General features: G+C 51.1%; 6 protein-coding genes across 6 annotated transcripts; 1 reads left to right on the forward strand and 5 right to left on the reverse strand.

Annotated features, from left to right (window-relative positions):
- Nucleotides 1-22: 22 nt before the first annotated feature.
- N7477_003367 (putative UV radiation resistance protein (UVRAG)) lies at nucleotides 23-1,908 on the reverse strand (the record flags this gene model as incomplete). The annotated part of the gene is made up of 2 exons (XM_056965030.1): nucleotides 23-1,780; nucleotides 1,828-1,908. 2 exons carry the CDS (start codon nucleotides 1,906-1,908, stop codon nucleotides 23-25), a joined length of 1,839 nt encoding a protein of 612 aa, XP_056824983.1.
- A 325-nt stretch (nucleotides 1,909-2,233) lies between these two features.
- N7477_003368 (mitochondrial 54S ribosomal protein mL67) lies at nucleotides 2,234-3,392 on the forward strand (the record flags this gene model as incomplete). Its single annotated transcript, XM_056965031.1, has 3 exons — nucleotides 2,234-2,512; nucleotides 2,629-2,703; nucleotides 2,808-3,392. The coding sequence occupies 3 exons, from the start codon at nucleotides 2,234-2,236 to the stop codon at nucleotides 3,390-3,392; spliced, it is 939 nt and encodes a 312-aa protein (XP_056824984.1).
- Nucleotides 3,393-4,143: 751 nt separating this feature from the next.
- ptcG (type 2C protein phosphatase PTC1) lies at nucleotides 4,144-5,925 on the reverse strand (the record flags this gene model as incomplete). Its single annotated transcript, XM_056965032.1, has 3 exons — nucleotides 4,144-4,593; nucleotides 4,649-5,739; nucleotides 5,793-5,925. The coding sequence occupies 3 exons, from the start codon at nucleotides 5,923-5,925 to the stop codon at nucleotides 4,144-4,146; spliced, it is 1,674 nt and encodes a 557-aa protein (XP_056824985.1).
- A 955-nt stretch (nucleotides 5,926-6,880) lies between these two features.
- N7477_003370 (PPIL2 family peptidylprolyl isomerase) lies at nucleotides 6,881-8,772 on the reverse strand (the record flags this gene model as incomplete). Its single annotated transcript, XM_056965033.1, has 4 exons — nucleotides 6,881-7,370; nucleotides 7,424-8,571; nucleotides 8,692-8,708; nucleotides 8,769-8,772. 4 exons carry the CDS (start codon nucleotides 8,770-8,772, stop codon nucleotides 6,881-6,883), a joined length of 1,659 nt encoding a protein of 552 aa, XP_056824986.1.
- A 414-nt stretch (nucleotides 8,773-9,186) lies between these two features.
- Nucleotides 9,187-11,286, reverse strand: N7477_003371 (mRNA decapping enhancer EDC3; the record flags this gene model as incomplete). The annotated part of the gene is made up of 3 exons (XM_056965034.1): nucleotides 9,187-9,434; nucleotides 9,493-11,112; nucleotides 11,172-11,286. 3 exons carry the CDS (start codon nucleotides 11,284-11,286, stop codon nucleotides 9,187-9,189), a joined length of 1,983 nt encoding a protein of 660 aa, XP_056824987.1.
- Nucleotides 11,287-11,721: 435 nt separating this feature from the next.
- N7477_003372 (DEAD/DEAH box helicase) lies at nucleotides 11,722-14,005 on the reverse strand (the record flags this gene model as incomplete). Its single annotated transcript, XM_056965035.1, has 5 exons — nucleotides 11,722-12,511; nucleotides 12,561-12,979; nucleotides 13,029-13,452; nucleotides 13,547-13,904; nucleotides 13,939-14,005. The coding sequence occupies 5 exons, from the start codon at nucleotides 14,003-14,005 to the stop codon at nucleotides 11,722-11,724; spliced, it is 2,058 nt and encodes a 685-aa protein (XP_056824988.1).
- Between the last annotated feature and the right edge of the window lie 2,031 nt (nucleotides 14,006-16,036).

A 16,036-nucleotide genomic window follows, 5' to 3' on the forward strand; every position in this document is an offset into this window, starting at 1 on the left:
TGATCTATCCGGTACACAGTCACTAAGCCACACGAGATGACAGTGGCGTGTTCGTCGTCTTTGGTGTGCTATCCAAGGCATGTCCATTCATCCTGGCTATCAGATCCCAAGCCTTGCGGGGCTGGACCAATTCGCCAGAGACAGCGCTATCCATACTACCACGGCGAGACAAATTGGGCGTCAGGCGCCCAGAGAGAAGTCCGCGAATCCCTCCGGCTTTGCGTGCTGGAATCGCAGACACGCCAGCCGTGAGAATGTAAAGGAGATATTTCAGATTGGGGAGGGTGTGGCGAATATCCAAGCCGCGAATACCCGTCTTGTTGAGGAGAAATTCAATGTCTTTGTTTAGAAGAAAGACACCGTACTCGAAGCGGTATTGAACACTACCTGGGTAAAGGGGAAATGTGCGCTGTGGGAGGTCCTGGAACACGGGGTCCTGAATTAAGGAAGTCGACTGGTTTGGGTTAATTGGATAGGGTATGACTGCCGACATATAGAAAGAAAGCAGATATACTAGATGAGCAGTGTATCCCAGTGCCGCTGCAACTACTTCGCGATCAATGCCCTCGAAGTTGGAGTTGGGAAGAGGGAGTCCACAGATGGTGAAGGCAAGTGATTTGTCGGGGATGGGCTCGATGGGGTAGATGGACGACAAGTCCTCTGCAATGCGACTTATCTGGCCCTTCGTATCTTCTGAATTCTGATGAAGCAGTTTTTCACTAGCAACCAGCTTTTCTTGAGCGTCCGGAAGATGGCTTCGGGCCTTTTCTTGCATGAGTCGACCCTGCTCCATAGCTTCTTTCCGAGCCTTGATACTCGCAACAAGCTCTTCCTTTCGCTTATTACTGGCCCTGATCTGCCTTCGCTCGGCCAGAACAGCTTGCTTGATAGATGAAAGGCGATCTCCTGCTTGGCCAGCACTGGATTCTGTCTCCAGAGCGTCTTCGTTACGTTTCAGAATGTCACCAATCTGCGCTTCCAATCTCTCTCGAGTTGCCAGAGCATCCTGAATGCATTCATCCAGATTGGCCAACCGCATCAATGCATCATAAGATGAGGTGGGTAGTGTGATTCCATCAGCATTGACCCGCTGCCCTGAGCCGTTGAGAGGCGGCTCGATCGACGAAAAATCTGTCAGATTTGTATAGACTCCGTCTGAAAAGTGAAACAGGACGCAATTAGTCGGAAGTGGTTGATGAAAGCTCTCAATCGTCCTTCCCACGAACTGCAACGACCGTAGGTTCAATTGCAATTCAACAAGTAGCACATATTCCGGTAAATCCTCAGTCTTTACCCACAGCTTGACAGTCAAAGAGTCCCTCCGAGAGACCAAGGGTCCCAAGGAATTCAGGTCAAAGGATCGAAAGTTGGGATTGGTCGCCTTGTCGACCACTTCGCTAATGTAAATCGGTTCATCGATACCCTCGCAATGGATTGAGAAGAATGTATCTGCCATGCGATTTTTCGTAATATCCTCCAGTCTGATCTGCCTTGTTCGGGGGTTGGGATCGTTCCAAAACATAGTACTTCGACGTCGCGACTGCAGCCTGTCGGCCCTCTTATCCTCATGATTCTCTTGAGTCGCGCGCGATTTGAGATCTGTAAAGGACCTCGAAGGATGAATTGAGCGACTCTCATTCTGCGCCATAATTTTGGCGGGCGACTTCAAGGCGTTGGGGATATCATCGTCATCAATCGTCTTGCCTCGGCCTCGTGTTGGGGGTGCAGTGACCATGAGATTACGAACGGATATTCCATGGAGATGTCGAAGCTTCCGATTCTAGAGCTTGTCAGTATCATGCCTGGACCTCAGGACATTGAACCTACCGACGCATACAGCCATGGCCGCTCCCTGCGCGAGCCTGCATCGTGCTCCGTGGCCACGTCCACGCGGCCTGAGCCTTCCATCCTGCGTGTAGTGGCGGCCAGATCGGAACCGAATAAGTAGCAGCTGCGCAATTACCTGGCCTTCGTATTCATTATTTGCAAAGAAACCGCAACCAAAGGATCAGCGCGTCAATGGCAGAGGTAGGCATTGATAAGACGATGCGGAGAGCAGGCGGCGCCAAGACCACGGCTGCCCCGTCCAAAAAATCCACCTCCGATCCTCACTCCCTACGGTTCCCGTCAATCACCGACAAATCCCAACGCTTGGAGTCAATGCGATAGATTTCGCCGAACCCGCTCAGCAATTATCCTTTTTCGGCGATCTCGCACACAGCAACTGGCCGCAATGGCCTCCAGCACGGCGTCCAAGCCGATCCAGAAGATCCTGGACTCAACGAAAATCGCGTCCTTGACGAAGTTTGTACGCAAGCCGCCGGTCGACCCGAGTCTACCGATTCAGGGAAAGCCCCGAGAGCCGAACTCCAATGCATTCAAGGAGCACATGAAGCGGGAGGCCGTCCGGCTCCAGAAGGCGCTGAATTCTATCGCCCACGGCAAGCACATCTTCGTCTATCACAATGTCCGCACTAAGCAGGTGGTTTACTCCCTGACTCGGTATCTTGAGGTAAGTCAACATTGTTCTCTCCCACTAGAGGGGCTCTATCCCGCTTCCAGTCAAACCCTCTATATGCTTGAATTGGATCTTCTGCAATATGACCAAAATCCTAACAACCAACACAGAAGAATAACCTCCTCCGTCAAATGGTTTATCACGGCAAGAAGACCGTCCCTGCCGACATCCGCCGCGATATGTGGGTTCCTTACTACTCCGTCCACTTCGGCGATGCGCGACTCGGCCTGCGAGCCTACCAACTCCTTCGAGAATTCTCAATGCAGCGCCAATTTTCTCCCCGGCCGAGATGATTACAGTGACAAAAGAGTTCCTGGAATTGAAACGGCCAAAGAACCCGTTGGAAGCAGAGGAGTTCGACAAGTTGAACAAGAAGCGGATCGGCAAGCCGATGGAGAAGAAGGAGCGTGCCCGAGTTCTTATGGACCAGAAGGCTACGTCGGTGGCAGACATTGCCGCTGTCCTGGCCATCCAACAAGAAGAAATTGCGGACGGGCTTTTGGCTGAGGATGGAAAGCGTGGATTCTTGACCAAGAAGGCCCGTCAACGCCGTCGTGAGGCTCGTCAGCGTGAGACCGAGCAGGCTGTGAAGAACACCGTTCGGGTTGAGGCGCTTGAGCAGCAGCTAAGCGAAGGAAGTGGAGTGGAGGTCAAAATCGCCGAGGAAGATGGTGCGTACCCCGAGACAATCGAGAAGGTCAAGCTTCTTTGGCGGGATGTGCATGACGCGAATTACGCCGCGACTTGGCCTAGCCACGTCGAGCATGGTGAGCTAGAGCTCAAGCGCACCACTATCATTGGTCGCGAGAGACAGCTCGACGGCACCGATGAAGTTGTTACGGAGCACGAGTTCAACGAGCTGAAGAAGGAGTAAGCGGCTATCGTCTTCATGATGTTGCTTCTGCATCCTTCCAGTCTTGTCTCTTTCTTCGACCGCATTGAGCGATTGTGCAATTGTTGATATCTCTTACCTCCTTCCATCGGGTTCTGGACTCCGGCGATGGGTGATTGTGTATTCTTTTTGATATGTTCTGCCCAGCTACTGGAACCACCTGCAAAAATTGTATTTTTAGACAATTCCATTCACTATAGTGAAAAAAAAAAATTCCCAGGATGTCAATCTACCAGTGCAACGCTTATAGCTTCAGCACAAGATGCTGTAAAACGGTTACTGCACATCTCGGTCTACATTGTGAATCGAAACATCCACGGATACATACACTTTCGCGGCCACAAGATACGGGGAAGTGATATTCAAGAACAAAGTAAGAATGGAAGGATAAAGAGGTCTTAATCTCATGAGCCCAGAGCGGGCAAAAGTTCCAAATAGATAGGATGGATGCCGATAGCAAGGACACTGCGACAGCCAGGTCCAATTCCTTGTTGATGGCACCACGAGTGAGGGTCAAGCAAAAAAGAAGGTTGAAAGGTCATAACTGACGCCGATGTGAAATGTACGTCGGCAGGAGCAGGACGACAGAAGAAACTTCCAATTCCGACGTCGGCAATATGCCCGAAAAACATCGGCGTGGCAAAAGGAGACGAAAAAAATAAAGTATGTGCACGTCCTATCTGCTTACTGCTCCTGTGAAATCCGATAGAGCCAAAAAATATCATAAGAGAGCTTAGGAAGATTGGGGAGTCGTCCGAGTTTCTGAAGGGCCGAGGATATCGACTGAAGGCAAATGACTCTGGTCGTCGACATTCATCTCCGGGCCCGATTCTTCACCGTCCGCCATCTTCTGAAGGATTGCTTCGTTGGCTTGCTCGGCTGCTTCAGGGTCGTCTGCTATCCCAGCGTTGGCCATGGTTTTCCTGGCGCCCTCAAGAATCTTGTCGGCTTCACTGACGCCGTGGGAGACGCCAGTCACATCACCGTCCACACCAATCGGCTCAGCCTTATTGTTGACAACATCCCTGACCCGATTTGTGTCCAGACGGATGACCATACAGGACAGATTATCAGTACTAAAGCGGGCAAGAGCATGGTCAACAAGGATCTTGGATGCCTGCTGAGCGTCTTGCACATTGCGTATAAGATCAACGGCTTCTTGGTCACTGCAGACATCCCATAACTATGAGAAAGCATTAGCATATACAAACCCAAGAAGATTAAGAATGAATACGTACCCCGTCGCAAGCCAAAATGATAAACTCATCGGCATCAGGCTGGATGACCGTCTCTGTGGTATAAGGATGCCCGGTCACCAGGTCCTTGAGATAGGCATCACCGAGAGCCCGGGTAACAGCAAGCACTCCGTTCACACGGTTGTTGAGAATCAAACCACCAGCATTGGATATCCTCTTTCCCTCATTTTCGTCACTGCCCTTGTGGTCATACGATAGACGCAGGGCTTTCCCATTACGGCACAGGACGATGCGAGCATCACCCACATTAGCAGTGTAAAGGACGCGTTGGCGGGCAGCCTTTTCCTGCAATTTGGGGAGAGATCCGCTGGACTGAGATTCCTGAGTTGGGGTCTCATTGGCCTCGGAATTAGAGTCTCCCTTGTTCGCAGCGGCAGCTGCAGGGGCCAAAGCAGCGGATCCAGTGGCTGAACTTGAACAGGGAATGCGGTCTTCCCAACGGAGCACCGCAGTCACAGCCGTACACCCGCTGTTCTTGAGGGGCAACTTCTCCAGCTGCTGGTCGACACTGGTAAATGTCTGATCGAGAAGCTCGGGCACGGGCGTGTTCGGACTTCTCCGCATGATCTCTTCCAGAATCAAATGCAATTTCTTCCCGCACCATTCGGCGGCGAACGTGCCGGCATGTCCATCGAAGATGGCAAAGTATCCGTTGTCTGTTTCTACCACGTTTGACGAATCATCGGAGGTCTGTGACGCACTCGCAGCACCGGGGGTAGTCTCGTTGCTGGATGTGTTGGGGGCCGCGTTCGGGGCCGGAGTACCTAAAAAGTTGTACAAGTAGGCATGTGTGTCTTCCATGGTGCGGCGGCATTTTCGGTTCTTGTCTTCTGTGACGCCGACGCGGAAAGATGAGCGCGCAGTAGGCGCGGATTCTCCGGCCGAGTTGTTAAACGACCCTTGCGGGACGCTCAGAGCAGGATCCATCCTTCCTAGCTTCTCCAGCGGGCTCTCCAAGATCGAGGGACTGGTGCTGAACGAAGAAGATTCGCGACCACCGTTCGAAATGAGAGAGTTCTTGGCGTTACTAAAGAAGCTCGCGGCTTTGGTGACGGTGCTACTCTCCTGCGTTTCTTGTCACCGGTGGGGCCCTGGTCTTCGCTCTGACGACGAAAGAATCCGGCACCGGGCGGGGAAAATCTCTTGTCGCGAGGACTGGCGTTCTCGGGTTGAAGGCTCAAGGAACTCGAGTCGATTCCGGCAACGGGGGGTGTAGAGTCGATTCTGTCTTTGGGTGGGCTCGAGGAGCCACTGAACATTCTGTTCAGCAACCCACCCTGAGAAGAGAAACTACGGCGCTGTTTTCCTGCCAGCTTGATTGAATCCTGACCACGGATGGGGGGCGAGTCGGGGAAGAGATTGGCGGGGTGAAGGCGGCGATCCGACGGACTGACGTAGCGTTGGGGGCAATGAAAGCAAGAAGCTGTACGATCAAAAGGATTAACGTCGATCTGGATTTGAGAGAAGAATCATGCGAAGCTGATGGTGAAGCGCAACGTAAAAGAAGCCACCCAAGTCCCGTAGTCAATGGGGGGGAGGGTAGTTGGAGGGGAGGGCAAAGAGGGGAAGCGCCTTATAGCTTCAGAGAAGCGCTCAAAATGAAACCGGCCATTGAGATGAGTTGAAGCTATCCTAGGATGAGATGAAGCTATCCAGAGGAATACACATGCACACTCGCCCGACCATCGGCCCTCCAACATCTCATAGAAGCGTCTCATGCTTCAGGGCCAACCCCACCCGCGAGCGGAAGCCCCGGGAGAACAATGCATGGCGAAATGTGCAAGACATGCTTACCGTGATCAAAGTGTGTAGTGAGTACCTTGAAAGTAGACGAGCTGTTGAGATGTAACAGAGAGGAAGTTGGGGTGATGCCGGAAGAGGGAAACGGGTTAACTCGCCCCGTTGCGTACAAGACTCAAGCGGAGGAGCCAAGAACGGAGGCGACTATTGGCACTGGTTAAGTCGCTGCTAGTCTGCGATCTTGATCTCGATCAGGCCAACTTCACCCGTTCAGGGGGCTCACGCTTACTATGGTCTTCCAAGCATCTAGAGAGAAAACAGACCGTCATCATTTTACGCCTATTTGGGGGATGGCCTCAGCGACTTCCCCCAATTGCGAAGTTCACGCGCGTAAAAAAAAGCCCCCTTCACAAGACTCCCGGTTTCCAATCTAACCCCAATGCGGAAAATTATGGATATGAGGCTATAATGAGGCTACCATGAGCTAAAGTCTCCGAATCCCCCCACGCCCTTGACCTTCTTGCGAGCAGGCTCAGGCTCCGGCTCCGGCTCGTCCACAAACTCCACGATTTCATCTTCGTCACGATCGGCCAAAGCAGCTTTCAGGTATTTTCCAACACCGGTGGATCCGCTGTCCTCGTTCGCACCGGGCCCACGTACACGTTTCCCAGTCCAAGTGATCTGGTCGGCATCCTCGCGACGGGAAGCCTCACTTTCGTCGACCGTTGAGGTGGGGTCGTGAGTGTCTTCGGCGCGTTTCTTCTTTAAGAAATCTTCGAAAGGGTCGACAAAGATTGTGACTTCCTTAATACGGATCTCCGGCGTCGGCCGATTCGTGGTTGGTTCCACAGGGTTGGCTTCCAGTCGGTTGAGGGTGGCAGATGACGGCGTCGGGTCGTCAATGAGTCGCCCGAAGACGGTGTGCTTGCGATCGAGGTGCGGGAGAGCTCGGTAGGCGAAGAAGCTGTGTAATTGTTTAGCAAGACGGCATTTCGATCTGGACAGCTTTGAACTCACAATTGACTACTATTCGTGTTCTTTCCTTTGTTGGCCATACTCAGGGTGCCGCGCCCATCATGCTTCAATGGCCCCTCGAACTCGTCGGCAAAGTACTTGCCCCAAATACTCTCGCCACCCCGTCCAGTACCAGTAGGGTCGCCGCCCTGGATCATAAAACCCTTGATATTGCGATGGAAGGTGACGTCCTTGTAGTAGCCCTTCTTGGCAAGCTGGATGAAATTCCACACGGCTTTGGGGGCCTGCTCAGGATAGAGCTCCACGTTCAAGTGTCCAGCGGTAGTATCAATCCGAGCATAACCCTTGGCCTTGATCCGACCCCGTTTCAGCATATACTCTTCCTCAGACAGTAGTGCCAACTCGGCTGACGTGTGAGGTGTCAAGCCAGTGCTGGTGAAGGAGGCAGCGGCCTTGCCCGTCGTGAATCGTGCTGCGTTATAGGGTGTAGGCTTCCCCGGCTGGGACTGGCCCGGCTTTGACAGAGCCGAACCAGCCGTGCCGGCCTTAGAAATAGCTGTAGAGCCAGCAGAGCCAGCCTGCTGCTGTGCGCGCTCGGCGCGTGCTTTGGCCACTGCCTCCTTCGCCTTCAAGATCTTAGCTGAACTCCCCAGCGCGTTTGCATTGACACTCCCCGAGGGTTTGTTGTCGTCCACAGATTGAGTTTCACCTTCCTTTAAGTAATTGAACGAACTCAGGTTGCGAGACTCGATGTTCTGCGGGTCCTGCAGGGTAATGATGTCCTTGCGGCTGAATTCTTCGTCAGTGACCAGATCGCGCCACAGCTTCCCTTTGATGTTTAGTCGATCCACTGTATCCCAAGAAAACACATTTCCCGTGTTGCGCAGAGCGACAATATGCGTATTATCCGTCAAGGGCTTGTAAGTGACTGGGTCAACATAATCACCATCCTCGTTCTTCGCGATCGTTAGCTTGATCAAATCGGAATTCTTCAACGGTGATCCATCCACCGGGTTCGTTCCATGTTTCTTGATCCATGGGAGAATGTTTGTGAGGTCGAAAATCGTTCCTGTAGGTGTGCAGACCGGGTGCGCAAATGGCTGGAGGGAGAGAGAGCAGAAATTGAATGGCAAGCGCTTAAATGCCGCATGGGGGCCTCCGTTTTGGCCCTGGAAACACCAGCGCCCGCGCTGGCTGAGAACGCATCTTCCGATGCCCACTCAGAATGAGTGATCTGTACAAAGGCAAGTTTTAGTGAAAATCGAACATGCGACGAGTGGGGAGGTAGTAAAATGAGATGGATCGCGTACGTAGAGCTTGTCCGTTCCTATTTCCAAGAATGTTAGTCTTTGTTTTCTATGAGGATGTCTCCGGTACATACCTTTACCCATGGTGCTTGAAGCTCAAGCTTGTGTCGGCGCTCGTTTTCGACTCCAAAAGTCCGCGAGAATGACGCAGGGTATTCTAGCCCCTTTAGGATTAGTGTGATGGATTGACACCTGAGACTACAGGCAGTAACGTATTCACGGATATCTTGAGGCTGACAATTCTTACATAGCATCAAGGATACCACAAGGCTCCTTACCAGGTTCATGTAGTCAGTTGAGAAGTAGGATATCAAATTATCATGATGAGAAATTTAGAATTGAATGTGAAGTCGCTAGTGATACATGTACATAGTTTTCCCTCTCGAGAACGCCTGGGTAAACCGCCGGGATGGGCATCGAGCCCATCCCGATATCCCTTCATCCCGAAATAAACGCCGTTTATTAGTTCATAACATGGATGGAACCAATGGGTTCCATTTAAGCAGCCAGAGTCTGGAGACGTAAGGACACCACCCATCGGTTTCCGAAATCAATTCCATGGCGTCTTCTAGTTCCATACTTCCGCCATACGATCTGGGGAATGCCAATGTCGGCGACCGTGACTTTCCAGGAATGCCCTTCGCCAGCGAGAAGGGCGCTCAGTATGCCGGTTTTTGGGGCTCCGAGACACACCACAGATGAAGTGTTGATGCATAGTCGACCCCCGTCAACAATGGATGCCTCGCCTAAACTCCAATGTTAGTTAACTGAAGAGAAGAAATACGACATGTAGGGCAGACATACCACTGGAAGCAGACATTCCGGACGGAACATCGACTGAGAGGACATGAACATTGCTTCTGTTCACCCATGAGATCATTTCAAATGCCACCGCCTGGTCGTCGGTACGAAGGTCGTCAAAGGCAACGTGCATGCCAAACAAGGAATCGATCACGAGATCAGGAGCCAGCTCAGAAGTAGACAGGCGAGTTGAAAGGTCCTCCCACCTAAGGACACGTCCTCCGATCTTTCGGAAGATCTCCAGCTGCTTGCGACAGTTCTCCAGCAGCTCGGCTTCGTGCTCCAGCCCGAGCAAGCAGACGGTGACACGGTGGCCGCGGTTGCGGAGGTGGCGCGCAGCCGAAATAGCCCGAGCTCCGGTGCGATGATTGCCAGTGATTATCAGGATAGTAGGCGCAGCTGCATCATCCGAAAGGAGACCAACGGCTGCCTCCGCGATGCCTCGGCCTGCATTCTCAGTGATGATGTCTTCACTCAAGCCAAACTCGGCCACGGCGATCTGCTCGACCTCAAGTGTCTGAAGTGGGCTAACAGTCGGGCAGCTGCGGTTGGTAGTTGACAGTCGCAGAGATGCACTCGACACGTTAGGGCCGATCATGGGCGAAACAGATGATCTGCCAGGATGAGGGCTTGTGGTACGAGAGGTATTCAGCTGAGTACGGCCAATCACATTGATCTGTGGTCTATTGGCCTGTCCCAGAATAGTGCTGCTCTTGCGAGAGGTCTGAAGGCGGGATGCTCTCGACCGCTCGCGTCCGGAGATGTTCTCACTACTGAGCCTGGTATCACTGATAACTTCATCATCTCCGGTATCACTGTTCTGCGGGCTATCGAGCACATTCTCAGTCCAGTGAAGGTTCTTTCCGCCGTTAGTCCCTGGCTTGACCTTTCGATTGAAACTGACAAGGCGAGCCTCGTCTGCTGTAGTGTCATCGTTTCGGATCTCTTCAAAAACGCGCCGCTTGTCGAACTTGGACAAATTGCTTTCGAAATCAAATTCACCTAGTTCCTGAATATCCGTTGCATCTTCCGTGGCCCAGCCGCTTGGGTCTTCAACATAAGCACGGCGGGTCTTTCTCTTGCGAAGCTTTGCGCCGGACTGCATCATCTGCTCGGGCGAGATCTTGGTTGCCGGGACGGCAGGCTCCACGAATGCGGTCTGACGCCAGCCTTTACTTTTTGGGTTGGTGCTTGCGGTAGAACCATGCTTGGTCGCGAATCCATCATCGTTGCCTCGTCGATTACGTCGCGAAGTCTGCTTGGTGGGGGTCACATTCTGTGAGCCCTGAAGCTCCATCTCCTGTGAGGCTCCATGTACGCCAGCCCTTGTACTTTCAACATTCAGTTCAAGATCACTGAATGGTTCAGTCAAGGAGGCAGCGAGTGGTGGGGCATGCTGAACAAGTGGCCGTGGGGCAGGTGCCTGATCGATTTCGGAAGGGGTTTTGGAAAAGCTCAGAATCGCCGGGTCGATGAAATGCTGCTGGGGACGCGTCGCTGGTACCTTCTGGGGTTGAGGATGCTGCAGGCGAGCAGAGTTGGTAGATTCCAAGGAGAGGTCCATTATAATGGAAGCGTCCAAGGAATAGTGGGGGAGGCGCTGGCCATTCCACAGGAGAGTTACTGTAAGACACAAGGGCAATGAGTTGTCAGTGCACATATAGAGCATATTTCGGACATACCATTGTGAAGTAGTAGGTTTTGTCCGATTACATCGGCAACCTGGCCTTGGAGCTTCCCACCGGGTGGTGTTCGAAGGCTCACTAGCACATTACACCCAATGAACTCGGAAGCCATGCTCACTGGATCTCATGCGAAGTCCGGGGCTTCAAGCTCATTGGAAGGAGGGATTGATTCAAGGTGTCGGCGGGGGTAAGCAGGGGACAACTTGTGCAGATGAAAAAGAAAGCTCGGGCAGCTCCCTAGGCAGTGTCACGTGCTTTATCGATAAGCAGCTGTGGGGGATGTGCGCGTTATCCACGGAGTAAACCACTTAAACACGCGTATTAAATGGTTTGCTCGATCTCACCGCAGATTCAATAGGACAAGTCGATATATCCGTCTACATCTGCAGATGTTTTTAACGGTCACATAACGGACGTAACATACGAAAATAGTGCGCGGGAAACATATGGTAAAATTCCGGGTATATCACTATATTGAACTGATGGAATGGTAACATGACAACAACCATACATCGAACTTTGCATGATCATTGTAGATTCAACACACCTATATACGGTTCATGGATTCGTCGAGACCACCATCTTTCTTGGGGTTGATAACCTGGGTGATAGATACCAGGTTATTGTAGAAATCAACAACCCTAGGGTGGACCATGACCTTTCGAGGCTCGAATCGAGTCACTTGCAATCCGGCCTGAGAAGTCGCTCGACTCAGGGCTACATAAGCCTGACCCTTCTCGAAAACTCGGCCCAAGTCAACTTTGACTCTTTGAAGAGTTTGACCTTGAGCCTTGTGAATTGAAAGAGCCCATGCCAAAATCAACGGCACCTGTTGGCGCTGGGCTTGCACCTCCCCATTGGGGAGCTCAATTTTCCAGGCCTCCGGCTGGCAAAGGAGATGTCTTTCCGTGCCATCCGGTTGCACAAAACACACCAACGGCCATTTTCGTGTAACAGTAACACCGCCTTCCTTATGTGCCATGGGCTTTAGCTTCTTCTTCGCACGAGAGAGTCCTTCGTCATCTTCTGGGTTTCCATCGCCGGCAAAGTCCCCCTCATTGTCTCGATAGTAGTCAAACGTCGACTCGTCCATGAAGGCCACTACTCGTCCAATGGATCCGTTGACAAGGGAGTCTTCCATGTTTTTGATAAGCATCACTTGGGCACCTTTCTTGAGATGAATGACTGGTGGGGCCATGCAGTTCGATAGCAATTTTTCACGATGTTGGGGATCCTGGATAGTACCAGAATCAACGGCATTAAAAGTCATCAGCTCGCCAGAGAGCCTATGCATCCGCTGGGAATTGGCATTCTCAACCTCAGAGCGCGTGGGGAACCTGAAAGAAATCAGCATGTGTAAGAAAGCGGTCGAGGAAGGTGTCTTACAATTCAGTTGCGTCAAGCGAGTCATGGAAGTTGAGCGGCCTAGAGAGCTTTCTGAACGCCTCGATTGTCGACTGGCTAATGTTACCCAGTCGCATTTCATTGAGCATCGCAGCAAACTCGGGGTCACGTTGACGGAACACGTGGGTCAGAAGGATGGTGTGTTGGATAGAGGTACTCCAGGTAGCCGCGGAGAATGCGAACTTTGCCTCACGTTTACTTCCATCTGGTACTGGAGGTAATTGGAAAAAGTCGCCTGTCACGACTAGTTGGATACCTCCGAAGGGACGCCCGTTGTTCCGAATGCGCCGGGCTATTTCCTCAAGTTTGTCGAAGAGGTCGCCATCAACCATCGATACTTCATCAACGACGAGAACCTTAGTACGCAGCCAACGGTTTCGTGCTTTCTGGTTCTTTTTGATCTATTGATTATTAGTATTGCACCACCCTTGTCGTGTGGTAATAGCACACCTTCTTCACCAATTCAGGCACGGGCTCTTTCCCTAGTCCAATACCAGCGAAGCTGTGAAGAGTCACACCCCCGATGTTACAAGCTGCAAGACCCGTAGATGCTGTCACGGCTACTCGGTCTGGCTCGCGCTTGTATTTTCGGCGCAAGTGTTTGATGATCTCTCGCATGAGAACAGACTTGCCGGTGCCCGCAGATCCGGTGAAGAAAATGCTCTTCCCACGTTCGACGACCGCATCGAGAACAGCTTTCTGTTCGTCACTCAGGAAGATGCCTGCCACTTTTTCGTCCTTCTGAGGTTGTGAGACTTCATCACCTTTCTGAGTCTTCCTGTATTCACGCCTTAGTTCCTTCTGTTCCTCCTTGATCGCACTCGCAGTCTTGTTCCAAGGTTCAGAAGGTTTTGTGCGCTTTGGAGTTACAAATCTGGGAAGGTCTTTCTTCTCATGTTCAGGTTCCTCCGTGCCTTCCTTCAGCCAAGGCAGGGTTCGCGGTCGGGGGGGGCGGCTGGAAATGGGACGGAGGAGAAGAGGACCATGGGATTTGGACGCTGCTTGACGGCGCAGCACGTTCCTGCGAGGCAGGAGGCAGTTCCGGATATGTGATGGTTGCTTGCAATTTTGTGTTCTTGGCGGGCACTGTGGTGCTGTCGTTCGAGCTTGTAAGGTCGATAGTAGGATAAGCGACAGAGTCTAACTTTGTTGGCTTACTAGCGACCGGTGCGATGAACGGGAGAGGCTCGTCAATGTCAAGATCGAGGTCGTCATCAAAGTCGTTTTCGTCGAAGTAAACAGAGCTGTGGAGGGATCCGAGCGAAGATTCCACGCCGTTGGTTGTCTCGATTTTGCGCTTGACTCCGGAGGTTTGGGGAGAAGGTGCTGGGGGGCTTAGAAGTAACAATGGTGTTCGCACGTAAGAAGCTCGACTGAAGAGGTCTAGATGTCCCTCCAGGATGGTCTTTGACGGCTTTTTTGAACATAGCGGTTTCCGAGGTTAGACGTAGTGTGGACGAACACGCGGACGGCGAGCCTGTGCGGGAGCAATTCAGCGAGAGAGACTGAAAACTTCGTAGACGCCAAATTTTAGGCCTGGTCACATGCATAAACGAAGTCACACAGAGACCCGACGACTGTTATTGCAACAATGCCAATGCGGAGATAATGCGGGTCGATGAGTTTGTTCAACGCGTGAGCGACGCGCCCGTGCTTGATCGGTAGCCCGATTCCTCAGGCTGAATCTTGTATCTGCAAGTATTCTTGCTTCGTAGCATGTCAGTCTGATATTTTGCGATAGATTTCCAACCTCGACACTTGTAACAGCTTATAGGGCTTTACACTATTCTTCGACAGCATTTGCGGTCTTCTATTATTCGTGTGGTCAGCGTACCAGAGAACCCATACAAACAGCACGCTATAACAATTGGAGTGTAAGTTGGTGCATTTGGCAAATACCTGCAAGAAAAAGTAGAGACAGCTAGTCATTACATGCTGCAATTTATTTAATACTTGCAAGTACATTTCAAAAACAGTTCCCATTTAAGTTAATCCTCCCAATCTTCATGAACTAAGACTTATCCAGCATTCCAATCAAATCTTCCTTGCTCCGTTCTTCCTGTTTCCGAAGAATCACTTTCAAGTATTTACAGTTTCGTGAGAGGAGAAAAGTACTGTTTGTCCCATATCCGGCGAGTATTTTCAAAATTATTTTGGTACCCTACCTCTATAACCCAACTTAGAATAGATGTTCCTGGCGCTTTGCAAAGGGTGCAAGACAAGCGAGATGCGGCGGCTGTTCGACAGCGATGAACCATTGAGAAATCGTCATGCAAAGATTGCCTACCAGACCACATCTCTTATTACACCAAGATACTGAGCAATATAATCAATCTTTTTACACTCATCGCGAGCTTCACTAGTTCCCCCAGGCTGGTGTTGCAATGCTGTAATACCACCAACTGTATGTGGCTTGGTCATTTTCGGGAGTGACTTACAAATTAGTGATCTTTGTTGATCAGATATTAGGCCAAGAGACTATTTGAACAGGTCAGTGCGTCTCTTGGGGCTAGTCACATTAATGAACTTGGTCCCATACCCGAAGTTGTGGGAGTCGTCCCGCAGCTGTTTTGAACGCAATTGATGTCTTCTTGAAGAAGGATCGCTTTCATAGTTGTGCGCGAAATCTCTAGTATTATCTTCATGAGCATCATCTTTGCTAAAGGAAACATATAGAGGATGTTACAGCACCGCTGTTAAAACATCTTGTGCAGCTCTGGGCTTTGCTGTCCGGATAGGTCCAGGTCTAATTCTACGCGAAAAACAGGTTCAAAGACCTTCAGACTCCCAATTTGGAAGGGCTACGGGTCCTGTACGCTCAAGACTCAAGGGGAAATGCAGGTACACGTTTCGAACATATATGGACCCAAATATATGTCTCAATTGACACCACTTAGGTTAATCTCAGCATAGATCAAATTATGAAATCGGTTTAAAATAATTTCAAGCTTGACAACATCTGAAATCAAGTGGTAGCAATGGAGAGCCCTGGTGCGTTTGCAACATCCACTAAGAGATCCGAGTAGTCATCTTCACGTGACCATGAAGTCGCGTCATCGATGAAATCAGAGTTCGCGTCACTGAGCGAAGACGGGTCGCGTCAACGAGGCCTACAATAATGAATTTCGCTCTGTTTTAATTCTTTACTCAAATCTTCACTGCCTCACCTCGCAATGATTACTCAAGAACTACTTCCTCTTTCTACAAAAACGTCTGATACTATCTTTAAGGCTTTTGTACTCTAGTTTTGGCATTTTCAAGTAGAACATGAGCGGCATTAGTAGCAAGCGGGCATTATAAGCCAGATTAGGAAGCGGTAAGTAATAGTAATTCGATATCAATAGAACTCACTGCACTAACTATAAATGTCACATGATTTCGACTCATCCGTGACGGTGACTACAGGTCGCGTCACCGACAGAAGACAGGCCAGCTCACCGGTGAGGTGAGAGGTCGGC

The sequence above is a fragment of the Penicillium maclennaniae genome (assembly GCF_028827695.1).
Source record: "Penicillium maclennaniae strain IBT 15551 chromosome Unknown utg000003l:1.0-5670915.0:1.0-5674809.0, whole genome shotgun sequence".
Taxonomy (NCBI): Eukaryota; Fungi; Ascomycota; class Eurotiomycetes; order Eurotiales; family Aspergillaceae; genus Penicillium; species Penicillium maclennaniae.